The sequence below is a fragment of the Solanum stenotomum genome, chromosome 4 (genome assembly GCF_019186545.1).
Source record: "Solanum stenotomum isolate F172 chromosome 4, ASM1918654v1, whole genome shotgun sequence".
Classification (NCBI taxonomy): Eukaryota; Viridiplantae; Streptophyta; class Magnoliopsida; order Solanales; family Solanaceae; genus Solanum; species Solanum stenotomum.
In genome coordinates, this window is record NC_064285.1 from 42,763,224 (window position 1) to 42,782,784 (window position 19,561).

A 19,561-nucleotide genomic window follows, 5' to 3' on the forward strand; every position below is an offset into this window, starting at 1 on the left:
AGCCTTTGAGCTAAGTTTTGAGCAATTATCTCAAACCACAGAAAGAAGTATGTTTTTAAACATAAGAGCTAGTATCATATTTTGAGAGTAGTATTGAGCACCGATATCGAGAAGAGTTCAGACAACTCCCAGCCCCCATAAACCATGTAGCCACCATGGGTAAAAAATGGTCAAAATTTTTAGATGATTCCTTAGTGTTGTTTAGCATAGACTAGTGGATCCTCTTAGTATCAGGTTCTATACCCTTGGCAAGGTATAGGACGTCCCTGGCAGCGTGAGGCAAAACATTGTATCATCACAATAGATCTTAAGTGATGGTTGTCAATTAGAGAAACTCCCATAGTAATATTTTGTATTTTTATAGACATCTCAGAGTTTATATTGTATCTTTGCATATATACACAGTATTATTGTATTTCTAAATACACAAAGTTGATATCCATGATTGAAAAGTTTTTCTTTATATTGCGTTTATGTTATTTCTTTACATTGAAATAAGTTCAGTTCAGTTCAGTTGTGTTGAGTTAAGACCAGGTTTGTTCTTTCAGTTCCTTTTAAGCTTATCTCTTGTTTTAGTATTCCCCTCGCATACTCATACATTCAATGTAATGACGCCATTTGACCTTCATCGTTTTATGATGTAAATAAACGTAACTAGGATCAGCATCCAATGCATTGTTGATTCTAGTTGAGCTCCATAGTTGTTGGTAGGCCTCCTTGCTTCCGGAGGATCTCTTTTATTTCTTTCACTATTTAGTTCATTAGGATGTCGTGGGTCTTGTCCTGAAATCCATCTCAGTAATTAGAGGCTCCATTGATGGTCAGGCAGTTAGTTCATTTGTCACTATTTTATTATTGGCTTATGTTTTGAGACTTAAGTTGACATCTTGACTAGTCTGAATGTTTCTTTTAAGACATTCTAAGTTTATTTCATAAGTTCCTTATTTAACACTATTTCCTTCTGTTTATGTTTTCCGTTGAGTAGTTAGCCAGGCAAAGGGTTCGCTTGGGGCAAGCAATGGTTTTTGAGTACCAGTCCTGCCTAGGGTGTATGATCCGGGCATGACAACCCCTTTCTATTTCCGTCACCAAACAAATCACATCCTGAAAAGATTTTCGCTAAAATAGCCACCTATAAGCTTAAATATGCAAATCTTACTTGAATCCCTTCAAAACACGATGAATTTTCACTTCTAGACTGAAACAAAATGGAGTACCATATTTGGATAAAACATAAACCTTTGCCTTAAAGGCTGCAACAAATAAATTATGTTTCTCTATATTCAGAAACTCATCTCTCCTCCTATCCCTCAAAGTTCAGGGTATATACTTCTTCATACATTAAGTTATAAAGTGTTTCCCAAGTCATAAGTAGTGCATTTTCTAGTCGGCGCTCAACATCAGACCACCACCACAATTTGGTGTGTCCCTTGAATTGATATGTCACATACTCAACCCCAAACCTCTCCACTATATTCATCTTATGAAGCAACTCATGACAGTCAACAAGGAAAATCCTAAACATCTTCATATTCAGTACCCATGAAGAATGAACGTTTCGGCCTTAAGAACATAATAAAAACCTCATGTTTGTCTCTAGTCATTGCATGCCCACAGTGAGTCAGAGAAACAAACCTATTTCCAAGGACACATTTTTCTATCATTGGTGTTGTTGTTTTCACCTTTACAACTCAATTACTTACCAGATGCGAAAATCGAGCGATGAAATTGAGATACCAATTTGTGTCACCTAGATACCAATTAAATTCAAGTCATAACACGAAAGAAGTAGAAAGAAATGAGTTTTTCCTAAAGTCCTATTGCCTCTTGAAGAAAAGTAAAAACGTCTCTGTACCGTTTCATAAGACTCTACTAGACTCGTTTTGGTACAATGAGATCAATGAACCTAGGGCTCTAATACCAACTTTGTCACGACCCAGACCATTGTGATTGCAACCCACACTAACCCTGTGATGGGAGAACCATTAATACTAGTCAGCTGACCCAATAACTAAACATTGAAAGATATAGAAGGAGGTTTAAATGACTAAAAGAAATATGGAGTTCCCATAAACTCCAAAGGTTTAAACAAATAACTAACCAAACAAATGCGGAAGTATTAACCCTTAGAACCTGAAAGTCATTGTACCAAAACATCTAAATTCAACAAGTCTAAGGAAATGGGTACAACCCAAAACTAATAATAAGAAACATCTAACAAAAGTCTGAGTCCAAAGAGAATGGAGTAAACAAAAATGAAGGATGTCGTGGAAGCCTGAAAGAACTGGTTTACCCTTGAAATCTGGTCTCGATCACTGATCTCCTAGCTGAGGTTTATCAATAGCCGGCTGAAGATGCCCTGTACTTATCAAATAACTAGCAAGTGTAGTATCAGTATACAACTACAGTGTAAAAGTAGGATCACACAACTATTCCAGTAAGCGAAACATATATAAGCAGTCACAACATAGTAAACATGACATGTACAAAATATATATACACATTGGTTATCATTTTAGAGCAACAAATAGTCTTCCAATATCAATCACCACTATATATGAACGTAATCATCACAAGTAGATACACAACACAATTCAATGGTCTTCTCATGGAACCCATTCCCAATCTGTTAGCGTACCAGAACGTGGTACTTGATCCCAATAAGTGTGCCAGACGTGACACCCGATCCCATATATGCGCCGGAACGTGGCACCCGATCTAAGTTACTGTGTCGGAACGTGACACGTGATCAAATCATCATACCACAATCACAAACACAATGAATATTCTCATAATCATACAATCAAATGTTGATTCATGACATACAATCATTCATTCATACACATTTACATTAGGGTAGATCAATAGTGCTACATTTACATACATACATGCAATACAATGAAGCAATTACCCATATACAACACACAAACATGAAATCAAATCCTCACCTACCTCAAACCCAATTTTGAATCCTCCTAAGAAACATAAATCTTTCCTTTCCTAATTGTTTTCACTTGTTCGTGGTCTAAAAACAAACAATTAACGCATGGATCAATAAACGAGGGCTAATTACCGAGATTATTATCAACATTATCAACCCTAGGCCAAACCCAATATCCCAATACCCAATTTAGGACCTTTTCGACCATTAATTGCTAGTCAAGAATGAACTATTGCAGAAAATAACATTTTTGGGGGTATTTACATTATTTATGTCGGGACTGTGCCGCTACAGCAAGACCCATCCCGCTACAATGGCCTACACCAAGACACAATGTTTGAATTTCAGTTCCAAGCCCCCATTTCACAACACACTTTCAGCCCTTGACATTCAAAAACTACCTGTTTACGCTAAGATTAGTTTCGGGAGTTCTACTCGCCCCAATTTGATTCCGTAAAGTCGCATGGTTTCCGTAACGTCTTGGCTATCTACTCATGTCATGAAATTCATTATTAAATCTCTCATGAAATAACAAATTTTCCTAGACCATACTGACTCAAATTTCGTTCAAATCTGGACCAGGCTAGGAATTCCCAAGTTACTAGTCAAAAGTTTTGTTGCCCCAATTCTTTCTCCATTGGTTTTTGCATAACGACGGGAATAGGTCGTTACAAGTATCTTTAAAAATAGATATGACCACTTGAAGATGGTCATACATCAAAAAATGCACGATATGATTGGATGCATCTAAGGCTACAAGACTTTAAGTCTAGAGTGTAATTCTACCATCTTCAAAATCACTTCTCAGTTGAAACTATGTTGAGAACCGGTTAGTGAGACTGATATGATAGAAAAGATGTTCTCCATTTTTCATGCCTCAAATGATTTCTTGGAGCAACAATATCGAGAGAGAAATTTCAAAAAGTATTTTGAACTAATTTCTCATCTTCTCGTGGCTGAGCAAAATAATGATTTATTAATGAAAAATAATGGGAATCCACTTAATGTGTCTGAATCACTTCTTGATGTGAATGAGGCGTACACCCACCATGCAAGGCGTGAAAAAGGTTACGAACCTGATCGTGGTGGTGAACGTGAACGTTGGTCATAATTATGGTCAAGAAAGAAATTTGTTTCCTGGTGTTCATCATTCATCAAATAAAAATCACCATCAAAAGAACAAAAGAAAGGATGAGAAACGTGAAGCAATTAGGGTAGGTTGTTTTTGATGTGGTGGAAAAGGTCATTGTGCACGTGATTATCGTACTGTTAAACACTTGGTTGAACTTTAAGAAGATTTTCTAAAGAAGAAACAAAAAAATTCTGAAGCGAATTTTGTCTCTAAAAATCAAGTTGACATCACACACTTGGATGTTGCAGATTTCTTCGCACATCCTCAAAGAAAGATAGATCACTTGATTGGTGATGGTTTTGTTGCCATGGAGGAGTGAACATCTTGTTTGTCTTCTTTTAGTAGTTATTAAATAAAACCTGTAAAGATAGTTGTTTACATGAGTGTTAGTTTTTCTTTTTTTAGTTTGTATTAATTAGTTTTGTAATTCATTATTGAATTGGACCTGAATTTGTATATTTTATTTGTTTGCTGAAAAGAAAAGAAAAAAAATTGCATCTTATTAATGTCATTTATTAATGTACATTTTATTTGTATTTGAAACTCGGATATTTGAGCTGATTTTTATATTTGGAAAAGTTTTCGAGGAATATTTTTTAGTCCAACACTAAACCCTATTATGTGTTTATAATAAACTAAGACTTAAATCGGTCTAGTGAATAAATAATACAATTACTATTAGTTTGTATTATACTAGGTTTTGTATATTATTATTGTATGATGGTTGAATTTTTAATATTTTGAGTGTATTAAATATATCAAAAATAGTGTATTGAAAAGCTATTGAATATCTATTTAATTATTGTACACTAGCTAATGAATTTTTGTACTTCTAAAAATGTCACGTAACACAACTTATTCATATAAGCAAGAAAAAATAAAATAAAAAATGTACATTGGTATACTATATGCATGTGTTTATTACTTTATTAATTACATATTAGAAGATGGTTATTAGTTTATTATACTATCTAACTTTTACTTTGTAACAAAGGCTTAATAAACATTTATTTCATTTTATTTGAAGATATGGACAATTCTCAAAGTATATTATCTAATTATGAACACATTTGCTTGATTGATTCTGGTACAACACATACGATATTCAAAAATGAGAAATATTTTTCTCATTTAAGTATAGGCAAAATAAATGTTACTATAATATTTGGTAGTACTAATACTATTGAGGGCTTTGGAAGAACCATAATAATTTTGCCTAGAGGAACTAAACTCATCATAAATAATGTTATGTTCTCTCCCAAGTCTTGGAGAAACTTGTTGAGTTTTAAAGATATCCGTAAAAATGGTTATCATATCCAATCAATGGATGAAATAAATCTTGAATAAATTGGTATCACCAAAAATGTTTTTGGGCAGACATGCATTATTGAAAGTTTTCTTCTTTATCTTCTGGCTTGTATAGGACAAGAATTATTTCGATTGAGGCATATTCTATAGTAAATCAGATATTTCTTGATTTCAATACTTTTGTACTTTGGCATGATTGTCTAGAACATCCTGGGTCTATAGTGATGAGATGTATTATAGAAAATTTAAATGGACATCCATTAAAGGAGCTAAAAAATCTTTTAAATGGTGAGGTTTGTTGTACTGCTTGTTATCAAGGCAAGTTAATTGTGAGATCATCACCAATGAAAGTTGAGATTAAGTCCCCTGCGTTCTTGGAACATATACTTGAGAATATTTGTGGACCTATTAACCCACCTAGTGTGTCATGTAGATACTTTATGGTCCTAATAGATGCTTCTTCTAGATGGTCTCATGTGTGCCTATTATCATCACGTAACTTGACATTTGAAAAATTGTTGGCACAAATAATATGTTTAAGGGCACAATTTTTTGATAACCAGATTAAGTCTATTCGCCTTGATAATGCTGCAGAGTTTTCAACCCAATCACTTAATGATTATTGCCCATCAATTGGGATAAAAGTTGAACACCATGTTTCTCATGTTCATATTCAGAATGGCCTTGCTGAGTCATTAATTAAACATCTGCAGTTGATAGCAAGATTGTCACGCCCCGAGGCTACCCCTGGACGGAACACGGGACCTAGGATCACGAGTGACCCCAAGCTAACCTTGTTGGCATAATCATAAGCATACTAAAAGATAAAATGAATCAATAATAACTAAGTGGAAGCTAAATCATGATAAAACTAAAATGATGGGGAATACCCATACACTAATTCTGAATAAAGATAACTGAGAGTTTGAATACAAAATAAAAGTCAAACTCTAAGACTAAAGCTGAAACTAACTATGTCTGAAACAAAACCTCTACTGACTAAAAATGCTGGGACATGCCCAGCTAGATATAGTAAATATGAAGCTAAAGCTAAAATCGATAAAATAATCATGTCACTAGTCCTCGAAGATTGAGGACTCACCAATGATGTTGTTGGACTGAAGATCGGGAACCGATCTATGCGTGATCTGGAAGCTGATAACCTAAACCTACATCATGAGAAGATGTAGCGCAGAGTATCCGTCAGTACTTGAATCAAAGCATATAACTGAGCAACGACATGAGATAAGCATGAGACAAACTAAGAACACGGAACATGAAATACTAAATGCAATGACCAAGTTTATAACATGTTGAGACTGATTACTGAACTACACTAATAACATTGTCAATGCAATAGAATCAGTGTTAGGAATTTGCTTTTTCAACTACAGTTAATTTTACTTTTACTACTTTATATTAGATAAGACTTAGTCAATTAGTTGTTAGCCCTCTATTCCTATTATTTAGGAGTAAGTTACTGAGTTATGAATATGCTAGTTGTGGTTTACTGCTTTATGTTTTACATTCCGGTCTTATAAATGTAATCTGAAGACATCAATAAAAATGCTCTTCTACCAATATTCTTCTTGACTTCTTTGCTTTCTAATAACTCATACTTCTAAAATTTACCAACAATTGGTATCTAGAGCTTTTTTATCTTGCGGGATCTGTGGGTATTTATGTGAGTGATTGTTTCAAGTGACTCAAGCACTACAACCAGAAATCACGAAAGATTAAAAATGGAAGAAAGCTCAAGTTTCTCGGCAATGGCACCTCCTGTCTTCAATAGTGAAAATTTTCACATGTGGGCAGTGAGGATGGAAGCTTATCTCGATGCTTTAGATCATTGGGAGGCAATCGAAGAAGACTATGAAGTTCTCGGAAACCCAACAATGGCTCAACTAAAAAATCACAAGGACAAGAAAACCAGAAAATCTAAGGCAAAGGCATGTCTTTTTTCAGCAGTCTCTTCAACAATTTTCACTGGTATCATGTCTCTTAAATCAGCAAAGGCCATCTGGGATCATCTCAAGGCACAATATAAAGGAGATGATTGTATCAAAGGTATGCAAGTGCTGAATCTCATTAGATACTTTGAGTTACATAAGATAAAAGAAATGGAAACCATTAAAGAATACTCTGACAGGCTTATGAGCATAGCAAACAAAGTAAGATTACTTGGTTTTGAGTTTAAAGACTCGCGTATTGTTGGAAAGATTCTGGTTACTGTATCTGAAAGATTTGAAGCCACCATTACCACTTTGGAGAACACCAAGGATCTATCAACAATCACTTTGGCGGAATTATTGAATTCCTTGTAGGCTTAAGAACAAAGAAGGCTTATGAGAGAAGATCAAATTAGATAGGGAGCATTGGCGGCCAAACATGAAGATAGTGGAAGATATGAAAAGAAAAACAATAAGAAGAACCATCCAACAGATGGAGAAGGAGCAGCTCGCTACAACAACAAAAGCAAAGCAGGTAGCTTTAAAGGAAACTATCCTCCTTGTAAGCATTGTTGAAGGAATGGGCATGTGTCGTATAAGTGTTGGAAAAGGCCGGATGCTAAATGCAGTAAATGCAACCAACTTGGGCATGAAGCAATTATATGCAAGAATAAATTGCAGCAGCAAGATACAGACGCCTAGGTTGTTAATGAACAAGAAGAGGATCAACGCTTTGTGGCATCGTGTTTTGCAAGCAATGTTTCAACTGAGGCTTAGTTGATTGATAGCGGATGCACAAACCATATGACTCATGACAAAGAGCTCTTTAAAGACTTGAAGCCTACTGGAGTTACAAAAGTCAGAATAGGTCATGGCGGTTATATTCCGGCAAAAGGAATGGGAACTATTACAATTGAAACACAATCAGGTACTAAAGCAATTTCTGATGTTCATTATGTACCAGATTTAGATCAGAACTTGTTAAGTGTTGATCAATTGCTAGAAAAAGGTTTCAAATTGTATTTCAAAGATAAACATTAATTGATCAAGGAAGCTTCAGGACATGACTTGTTTAAAGTCAAAATGAGAGGCAGAAATTTCTCATTAAATCCATTGGAGGAAGAACAAGTGATGTATTCGGCAAGAGAAAATGCTTTCCGAGTTATGGCATAAGAGACTCGGACACTATCATTATCAAGGGCTTCTCAAAATGCAAGAATTGATGATAGTCGAGAACCTTTCTAAACTGGGAGCGAGTTCAAAATATTGTCGGGCTTGTAAATTTAGAAAACAAAGTAGACTTCCATTCACAAAGGCAACTTGGAGAGCAACAAGAAAGTTGCAGCTGGTTCACACCGATATTGGAGGAGCCCAAAGGACTCCTGCACTTAAAGGTTTTTTATTCTGTTATTTTTATTGATGATTTGAACCGAATGTGCTAGATTTATTTTTTAAAGTACAAATCGGAGGTCAAGAGCATTGTTTGGAAGTTGAAAGCGAAGTTGGAAAATGAAAGTTGCTGCAAAATTCAAATTTTACGATCTGACATTGGAAAGGAGTACACTTCTCATCAGTTTGGTCTATTTTGTGAAGAAACAGTGATTGAACGTCAACTTGCTGCTCCTTAAATTTCAGAACAAAATGGAGTTAGTGAAAGAAGAAACAAATTTATCATGGAGATGGCAAGATGTATGCTGCATGAAAAGAATTTTCCAAAGATGTTTTGGGCAGAGGCACCAAATACAATTGTGTTCCTACAAAATCGACTTCCCTCAAAAGTTGTGAAAGATCAAACTCCTTTTGAAGCATGGTATGGATACAAGCCTCCGCTGCATTTTCTTAAACTGTTTGGTTGTCTTTGTTTTACCAATGTACCACATGTCAAACGAGATAAACTAGATAAAAAGGCTACCCCGGGCATTTTTATTCGGTACAGTCATGTTTCAAAAGGGTACAAAATCTTTCAACCTAAAGGTGAGAAGATAGTTATCAGCAGAGATGTCCACTTCATGGAGAATGAAGAATGGGATTGGGATGACTCAAGGAATTCCGTCCAAAAAACAAGCTCGTGGTTAAATGAAAGGGACGATGATCCACCAGTTAGGGGAACTCGATTGCTCTCTTATATATATGAGAGATGCAATGTTAGGATTCGTGAACCTGCTAACCCTAAAGATTCTCTCAAAGACGCCAAGTGGAGAAATGCAATGGAGGAGGAGCTGTTTATTATTGAAAAAAATGATACGTGGCATCTTGTTGACAAATCTCAAGGCAGAAAAGTAATTGGGGTAAAGTGGGTCTTTTGAACCAAGCTAAATACTGATGGTTCAATCAACAAGCATAAAACAAGGCTTGTAGTTAAGGGTTATGCATAGATTTTTAGTGTAGATTATTCTGACACTTTTGCTCCAATTGCTAGGCTTGACACGATCAGATTGCTTATAATTGTTTCTGCACAACGTGTCTGGAAAGTGCATCAGATGGATGTCAAATCATTATTTCTTAATGGCATTCTTGAAGAAGAAATTTATGTTGAGCAACCTGAAGGGTTTGTCATAGATGGAAAGGAAGATAGAGTCTATCGACTACATAAAGCTCTTTATGGCTTAAAACAAGCACCAAGAGCTTGGTATAGTCGAATAGATGATTATTTGCTCGGTCTTGATTTTGAAAAGAGACTTTTAGAATACACACTGTATGTTAAACATACTAGCAGTGAGATTCTTGTTGTTTCTCTTTATGTGGATGACCTTTTGATTACAGGGAGAAGTGAAAAGCTAATTGACGAGTTCAAGCAAGATATGATGCAAGCTTTTGAAATGTCTGATCTTGGTCTTATGACATATTTCCTTGGAATGGAGATTCCACAAGGAAAAGATGAGTTTCTCGTTTGCCAGAAAAAGTACGCAAAGGAAATTCTCAAGAAATTCAAAATGAAAATTTCAAAGAGATTAGTACTCCCAGAACCAAAAGGACAAACTAAGTAAAGATGATGGAGCCGAAAAGGTGGATGAGACATACTTCAGAAGTTTCATTGGGCGATTAATGTATCTGACATCAACTAGACCCGATATATTGTATGTTGTTAGTGTTTTATCAAGATTCATGCATTGTCCTAGTGAAGTATATTTCAGGCAGCCAAAAGAGTTGTGTGATACATCAAAGGAACCATCACCTATGAAGTCAAGTTTCAGAAGAGTCAACCTATGAAGCATTATGGGTATTCCGACAGTGATTGGGGCGGTTCCAAGGATGATGCAAAGAGTACTTTAGGGTACTGTTTTAGACTTGGTTCTGAAATTTTCTCATGGAATTGTAAGAAACAAGATATTATAGCTCAATCTACTGCTGAAGCTGAGTTTGTAGCAGCTGCAGCAGCAGTAAATCAAGAATTGTGACTGAAGAAAATTTTGGTTGATTTGCATATGGAACCAATTGGAAGCATCAAAGTGTTTGTGGACAATGAAGTAGCAATAGTTATATCTCAAAATCCTGTGTTTCATGGAAGAACTAAGCACTTCAAAATCAAGTTCTTTTTCTTAAGAGAAGTGCAAAAAGATGGAGATATAACTCTTGTCTACTGCAAGACAGAAGAACAATTGGCAGATATATTCACTAAGCCTTTACCCATCAGCAAGTTTCAGCTTCTCAAACAGAAAATTGGAGTTTGCAGTTTCCAAAGCAAGGAGGAGTGTTAGGAATTTGCTTTTTCAACTGCAGTTAATTTTACTTTAACTGCTTTATATTAGATAAGACTTAGTCAATTAGTTGTTAGCAATCTATTCCTATTATTTAGGAGTAAGTTAGTGAGTTAGGAATATGCTAGTCGTGGTTTACTGCTTTCTGTTTTTTCATTCTAGTCTTATAAATGTAATCGAAGACATCAATAAAAATGTTCTTCTACCAATATTGTTCTTGACCTCTTTGCTTTCTAATAAATCATACTTCTAAAATTTACCAACAATCATACTGAACTGTAAGGGAGCTACTAATAACCAACATAAAATCACATGAGCCAAATGTGGAATTCGATGTATACGCCCCATCAAGAGGACCCAATATACCCTGCCATAGGTATAAAGTCATGCTGGTGTGATCACTAAAATGATGCCCACAGAAGGGGCTTACAACCTACGGGGCACGTAGTTCTGGGACTTGCGGGTGTCGGACCCTAGTCCACTCGATATTAAGCTTTCCAATTGATTAAGTAATTTAACATTTTTACTACTGAAGTTCTGTAATAGTGAATAGCTCAAATAGTGACATGAAAACTCTGAGAAAGTAACAATTATGACTGATAATGTGACATTCATAAACTGAAGCAGGTGTATATCTGGAATAACTGAATAATCTAACCTAGCATTCATAATTCATGAACTAACGAATATATACAACTAGGGTTCTGAACATCATATGAGAAACTGAGTAAGAACATGTAATCTGATTTGGATCATTAAAGTAGCTAATTCATGATACTCTACTAAAGTTCTAGAAACCCTAAGTCTGGATAATAATAAGAGAATCAAGAAGCTAACTGGAATCTAAGGACCCAATGGGTGAAAGGAACCCACTAGTGAAATCCCACATACCTCGTGATGAATTTCACTTAGAAATATTTTGATTTTGGGGCTGGAACTGATGGACTCTTGTTGAGTTCTTGATCTAGGGTTGCTCGACCTCTTCTCCTCTTACACTCTAATTGTTTCTATGGTTTGATGAATGATTTGACTCAAGTATGTTCTAGTTATATTTCTATGCTAAAACTGGCCAAAACCACATAGTTTAGGGGTTAAACGACGTAGTTTAGGTGCCCAACGACTCCCTACCACGTTCCGTGTAGAGGACCACGGACGGTGAAGGTCCAAGTGGTCCTTACTTGGGCTGATGTCTGGGGGTCTTCTAGATGGCCTTCACGGACGCCCCCACGACCCATTGTCAGGACCACGGACCGTGAAGGTCCTCGTGGTCCTTACTTGGGCGGGGGAGTCTTAGCTATTCTTGGGGGCCAAATGGCTAAGCCCCTATGGACACCACCATGGTTCGTCGTCAAGACCACGACCCGTGAAGGGTCCCGTGGTCTGACGTCTGGGCCTGGTGGAGTTTAACTCCAGACCACGGGCATGTCAACGGACCGTGCACCCTATCACGGTCCGTGAAACCTGTTGTGGTTCACTGCTTCAAGTAAATTTTCTACAATTTTTTATAGGTTTGGTTTCCGAGGTGTTACAAAGATCATCGCTTCTGCAAACTAGGTTGTTCACTTTTATAAGGGGTCATGCAATTTTGCATGCTGCAACACTTATTTTTCTCAGACAGATGAATTGTCATAAATTTTCTCCATTGCAATTTTTTATGGGTCAAGAACCTAATATATCCCATTTAAGAATTTTTTTAATGTGATGTACATGTGCATGTGGCACCACCAAACCGTACTAAAATGGAACCTCAAAGAAGGTTAGGAATATATGTTTGGTTTAATTGCCCTCCATTATTTTCTATGTTGAACGATTAACTGGAGACATATTTACTGTTCAATTTGCATATTATCAGTGTGATGAGACAATTTTCCCAAAATTAGGGGGGGAGGGGGAATAGTGACATAGAAAGAGAAATTTTGTGGAAAATTTTATCAATGTCTCATCTTGATCCATGTTCTTCTATTTATGAGCAAGAAGTACAAAAGATCATTCACATGCAGAAAATTGCAAATCCGATGCCAGACACATTTACATATTTGGAAAGGATTACTAAATCACATATTCCTACAGAGAATGGCCCAATTCAAATTGATGTCCCTATAGGACCATCCACTAGTGTCTTATGTAATGAGTCAAAAGCACACTCAAAGCGTGGTAGACCATTGGGTTCTAAGGATCACAATCCTAGGAAAAGGAAAAGTTGAAGGCCAAGATGACACTATAAAAGAATCTCATATGGAAGTTCAAAATTTGAATAATTCTGATATCCATGAAGGAATCAATGAGATTGAGACACAAGAAAATATTGAACTATTCATAAATTCAAGAGATATTGAAAATAATCGGAATCAGAAATAGTGGTTGATTATGTCTTTGCATATAATGTTTCAAAAAAATAATGCAAGATAGTGATGATCTTGAACCTTTATATGTTGTAGAATGTCTACAAAAAATGGTTGAACAAAATGGAAAGAAGCAATTCAATCAGAACAGAATTCACTTATCAAGTGTGATGTTTTTGGACCCATACTTCAAACACCTAATGACATTAAACCTGTTGACTATAAATTAATTTTTGTACTAAAAAGAAATGAGAAAAATGAAATACAAAGGTATAAAGCACGCCTTGTTGCAGATGAATTTTCACAAAAGCCTGGTGTCGATTATGAAGATACATACTCACTCGTTATGGATGCAATGACATTACAATTATCTCATTAGTTTCACAGTCCATGGGAGACTTGAAGCACATTTGATGAATGTGGTTACAACCTATCTTTATAGATCACTTGTTAATGAGATATAGATAAGAATACTTGAAGGATTTACGATGACCAAAGAAAGTAGTTTAAATCTTGGGAAATGTATTCAATTAAATTGTAAAGATCATTGTATGGTTTGAAGCAATTTGGACGCATGTGGCACAACCGTCTTAGTGAGTATTTATTTAAGGAAGGTTTTACAAATAATGCAATTTGCCCATGTATTTTTTATAAGGAAAACAACATTAGAATTTCATATACTTGTTGTTTATGTTGATGACACAAACCTTATTGGAACTATTGGCTTCAACAGGAATTGATTATTTAAATAATAAATTTGAGATGAAAGATCTTGGTAGGATAAAATTATGTCTTGGTTTGCAAATTGAGCATTTGACAAATAATTTTTTTTTTCATCAATCAGCCTACACAGAAAAAGTGTTGAAAAGATTTTGCATGAATAAACGCATCCATTAAGTACTCCAATGGTTGTTAGTTCACTTGATGTGAATAAGGATCCATTCTAACCTCAAGAAAATAATGAGGAAATCCTCAATTTTGAAATATGATATCTTAGAGCAATTGGTGTACTAATGTATCTTACTAACACTACGAGGCCTGATATAGCCTTTTCAGTTAATTTGTTAGGAAATTATTATTTTGTTCCTACTAGGAGACATTGGGAATGGATCAAACACATAAAACGATATTTAAAAGGAACTACCGATATGAGCTTATTTTATTCTAACAAATGCAGTCCCAATTTTGTTGGTTATGTTGATACAAGATATTTAACTGACCAACACAACGCTTGACCTCAAATAGGCTAGGTGTTTATATGTCACGCCTCAAATCCCATTAAGATGGATAGGCACCCGATGTCCTAAAGGCCCGAGAGAACCTACACGTAACCTGTGCTTCTATACATATAACTATGAAAATCTTGTGACAAGGTCACATAGGATGCAGCGCTACAAACCAACATAAGTAAATCCAAAACTTATATACAAGACTTGACCTTAGAAAACCTTAGAGTAGGTCAGGAGAGACCCCGTCTTACCCTTAACTACGATACAATACAAAAATAAATCTACCAAGGACTCAATAAAGCTCCGAATCAACCTGGAGCTCACCAAAAGTAGTTGAGTGTCATATGCTCCTATTGAGGAGGTCTACCAGCTGGAGTACGTGCAGCATGAAATGCAGCTTCCCCCGCGAGGAAAGTCAGTACGAAAAAATGTATTGAATATCTAAGGCAATAGTATATATAAAGTAAGAGTTCTAATGAAACCAAGTATCAATATATGTGTGCATAAATCAGAACAGAAGACCACATTTGTTAACTCTTATGGGATCGTGTATTTTACATTCTTATCTTTACATTTCTGTGGGTAATGATCTTTATAAGGCAAGTGATACGAATGACCAACTGATCAGTGGTAGAAGAGGATGACCCATGCTAGGCATTTTAACCCCTGGGATGCGGTCCTCATAATTACACAAATTGGGATTGGCCCATGCTAGGCTTTCGCCCCTGAGCTGCCACCCTTTTATAACAATTGGGATCAGCCTATGCTAGATTGTCACCCCTGAGCTGCTACCCTTCTATACCAATTGGGATCGGCCCATGCTAGGCGTTCGCCCTTGAGTTTCCACCCTTCTATACCAATTAGGATCGGTCCATACTAGGGCCCTTGAGCTGCCACCCTTAATTATACATATTTCTTCACTTATATTCTTTAATCTTTGAGCTTCTTGTTTTGGTGGTCATAATCATGTTTGATATGTGGAACTCTGGAGCAGTATTACAACACAGGAAAACAATACTTCAAGGCAGTAATAATGACATAAGGATCTATGTAACACCAATGCATTACTTGTGAGCTTAAATGACACAATTGACTTCAACTGACTAACAACAGGATTCACAAAACTTGCTTTTGCAAATATCATTTCTAAACCAGCACATAGGAGGATAATTACATAAGTATAGAGTAGAAAGCATATAATGAAGCAATTCTATACACTAAGGAGAGGGGGAAATACTGTTAGCTATTTGGAAATCGTAAGCTGCCACTATATTTCCTTTACTAGGAATAGAACTTAGGAAATTCACTTATTGATATTAATCGCAAGTATCAGATTTCATGCCAAGGAATATGGAATCGAATAGCCCTATATACCTTCTGACCAATACAGCTGTCACGAGTCAACCTTCCTTTTCGTGGGTGCTAATCAACAATATAAGTCATGATTAAGCTGATGTTAACAGCTAATCACATTAAGGCTCTCAGAAAAAAATAGCTAACACTTGATGGAAAGTAGGCCCATACAACCCTTACACAAATGGTGAACCATCACACCCTTCTTCTATACATTAATACAAATTTATGCATCCTTTGCCAATATACCCAAACTGCCCCCAAGGACAATATGCATAAGGCAACCACTATCAATCCCTAAAAATCTTCAGCATAATAGGAGAATATTGACTAAAGGATTTATCACCATCCATTAGTTCTTGATAGATATATACAATATTTTCCACCCCAAACCTGTATTTAAAGAGAGGCAAGAATGGGCAGTAGTCTTAACTTAGTTTATGGAAATTTATCCTCTAAACTTGTACTTCAAGAACTGAAACTCTACTTCAAACTTTTACTTGAAAAGGGGGACAATACTCAAGAACCCCAGGGTGATTTAGGACTGCTGATTGAAGCCAAGAGAGAAACTTATGAAATCTAAAAATTTTGCAAGTTAAAAATGGAGCAAAAGATATGATCTTTATCCCTTTAAAAAGGAGGTGTAATGTTCGACTTTCTTGGCCAATTTTGGGCCATATATTGTCAAGTAGGTGACCCACCTACTTGGCCTTTTAACTTGGGCCTTTTTGGACTTAAGGCTATTGGGCCTTGCTGTCCATTTTCCCCTTATTCTTCTACTCAACTTGGGCTAGATTAATGCAAGTAGGTGGTAGTGCACTTGGCCCAATTACATGGTCAAAAAAAATGTCTTAGTAGGTGATGCACGTACTTGGTCCTTTCGGCCGGTCAATAAGTCAAAGTAGGTGATGCACCTACTGGTCACCTACTAGCTTAATTAAGTCAAGCAAGCAGCTTGATTAATTTATTCCATTTTCTAAATATTAAACCCTTTTGGTTTAACTTAGCACTTAACATTCAAGTTTAAGCTCAATTACCACCGTATTGTCTTGAGTTTAAATACTTCTGTTAGAGTTAACTTGATGTACATATGCTGAAACGTGCAAGGCATCACATCATCTTCTAATCTAGTTTAAACCAACACTAATCATCTAATAAACATGGTCCCTCACTTATACTATAAGGCTATGTCAAATATCACAAGAATAGAACAAGCATATGCATAATACGGGCTGTTACATCCTTCCCCCCTTAAAACATTCGTCCTCGAATGTTAGCCTGGTTATCCAGCCCAAACAAGTTCAAGCCTAAGTTAGTACTAATATTAATCACATTGAACATATAGACTCATACTTACTTGTTAACGCCTCAACTCAACATTTTCATCTTTCTCATTGGTCTGGAAGAGATGAGGATACTTCAATTTCATTGCTTCTTCGGCTTCCCATGTAACTTCTTCTACTTGTTGGTTCCTCCATAATACCTTTATAGAAGCTACTTCTTTATTTATTAACTCCCTAACTTGTCGATCCAGAATAGCAATGGGTACTTCTTCATAAGTGAGATGTCTCGTAACCTGTACATCTTTAGTAGGAGTAATAGAGATGGGTCACCTATGCATTTTCGAAGCATTGAGACATTAAACACCGGATAAGCAGTTGAAAGCTCTTGAGATAGCTCTAACTCATACACAACTTGGCCAATTCTTCATATAATCTTATATGGCCCTACATAGAGTGGACTCAACTTTCCCTTTTTACCAAACCTCATTACCCCTTTCATTGGTGACACTTCAAGAACACCCAATATCATATAGAAAATTCTAGTCCTTTCCTTCGAACATCCGCATATGATTTATGTCGAATTTGAGCTGTTTTCAGCCGCTGCTGTATCACATTGACTTTTTCCATAGCTTGATGAACAAGGTATGGCCCAAATAAGGCAATTTCACCTGTTTCGAACCAGCCAATTGGGGATCTACATTTTTTACCATATAAAGCTTCATAAGGTGTCATTTTAATACTTGAATGGTAGCTATTGTTGTATGCAATCTCGATCAACGGCAAATGATCATCCCAACTACCTTTGAAGTATAATATACAACCTCACATCATATCCTCGAGTTTTTGAATTGTACGCTCTACCTGACCGTCTGTTTGAGGGTGAAAGGTTGTACTTAAATTCACCTGTGTTCCCAAACTCTTCTAAACTGACTTCCAAAAATTTGCAATGAATTGAGCTCCCCTATCCGATATAATAGAGATTGGCACTCCATGTAGGTGAACTATCTCTTTAATATACAACCTTGCATACTCTTCAACTGTATAAGTAGTCTTCACCGGCAAAAAGTGTGCTGATTTGGTGAGTCTGTCAACTATTACCCATATAGAGTCAAACTTCCAAAATGAGCGAGGCAAACCAGTGACAAAATCCATGTTGATTATGTTCCACTTCCAAATTGGAAGTTCTATACACTGCATATAACCTCCAGGCTTTTGGTGCTTTACTTTTACTTATTGACAATTTGGATAATGAGCCACGAATTCTGCAATGTTCTTCTTCATGTCACCCCACCAATACATTTCTTTCAAGTCATGATACATTTTGGTTTTCCCCGAATGGACAGAATATCTTCAGTGATGTGCTTCCATGATAATCCTCTTTCTTAATTCATCTACATTAGGTACACACAATCTGTTTTGATATCGAAGTACTCCCTCTTGTGTAAGCTAAAATGCCTTTGTCATACCCTGTTGTACATTCTTCTTAAGCTATAATAGAATAGGATCAGTGTACTGCTTCTCCTTCACTTCCACTACTAATGAGGATTCTGCCGCATTTTGCACAATAACCCCTTCGTCTGGATATTCAAGAAGGTGAATCCCCAAGCTAGTTAGTTGGCATAGATCCTTTGTTATTCCTTGTATTTCCATAGACTGCCCATAAGTTCTTGCCATTATTTTACGGCTTAAAGCATCAGCTATTATATTCGCTTTACCGGGATGATACAAGATATCAACGTCATAATATTTTAATAGCTCCAACCATCTTCACTGCCTCAGATTAAGATCCTTTTGCTTAAAGATATATTGCAAACTCTTGTGATAAGCGTATATGTCAACATGAACTCCATACAAGTAGTGGCACCATATCTTCAAAGTAAACGTAACTGCTGCTAGCTCTAGATCATGGGTTGGATAATTTTTCCCATGTGGCCGCAACTGCCTTGAGCCATAAGCTATTACTTTACAATGCTGCATCAATACACAACCTAAGCCCACTCCCGATGCATCGCAATACACTGCATAGCCTTCTGTGCCTTTTTGAAGTACCAATACAGCTGTAGAAGTTAACTTATTCTTCAGCTCTTGGAAGCTTCTTTCACATTCATCACTCCACTAAAACTTGGTTTCTTTGTGTGTTAGCTTTGTTAAGGGTGCAGCAATGGAAGAGAATCCCTAAACGAACCTTTTGTAATAAACTGCCAATCCAAGAAAACTACGGATCTCCGTATGCGTTGTAGGTTTTTGCCAGTTTTTCATGGCTTCTATCTTCTGGTTATAAACCATTATTCCTTCATCGGATACAATATTACCTAAGAATGCCACA

General features: G+C 36.3%; 1 protein-coding gene across 1 annotated transcript; it reads left to right on the forward strand.

The window, feature by feature from the left end:
- The first annotated feature begins 7,123 nt into the window (after positions 1–7,123).
- Positions 7,124–7,705, forward strand: LOC125861510 (uncharacterized). The gene has a single exon (XM_049541391.1). It carries the CDS (start codon positions 7,124–7,126, stop codon positions 7,703–7,705), a length of 582 nt encoding a protein of 193 aa, XP_049397348.1.
- Positions 7,706–19,561: the final 11,856 nt, after the last annotated feature.

Excerpts from the sequence above, each read along its gene's own strand:
- LOC125861510 (XM_049541391.1), top strand. The coding sequence starts at position 7,124 with ATGGAAGAAAGCTCAAGTTTCTCGGCAATGGCACCTCCTGTCTTCAAT.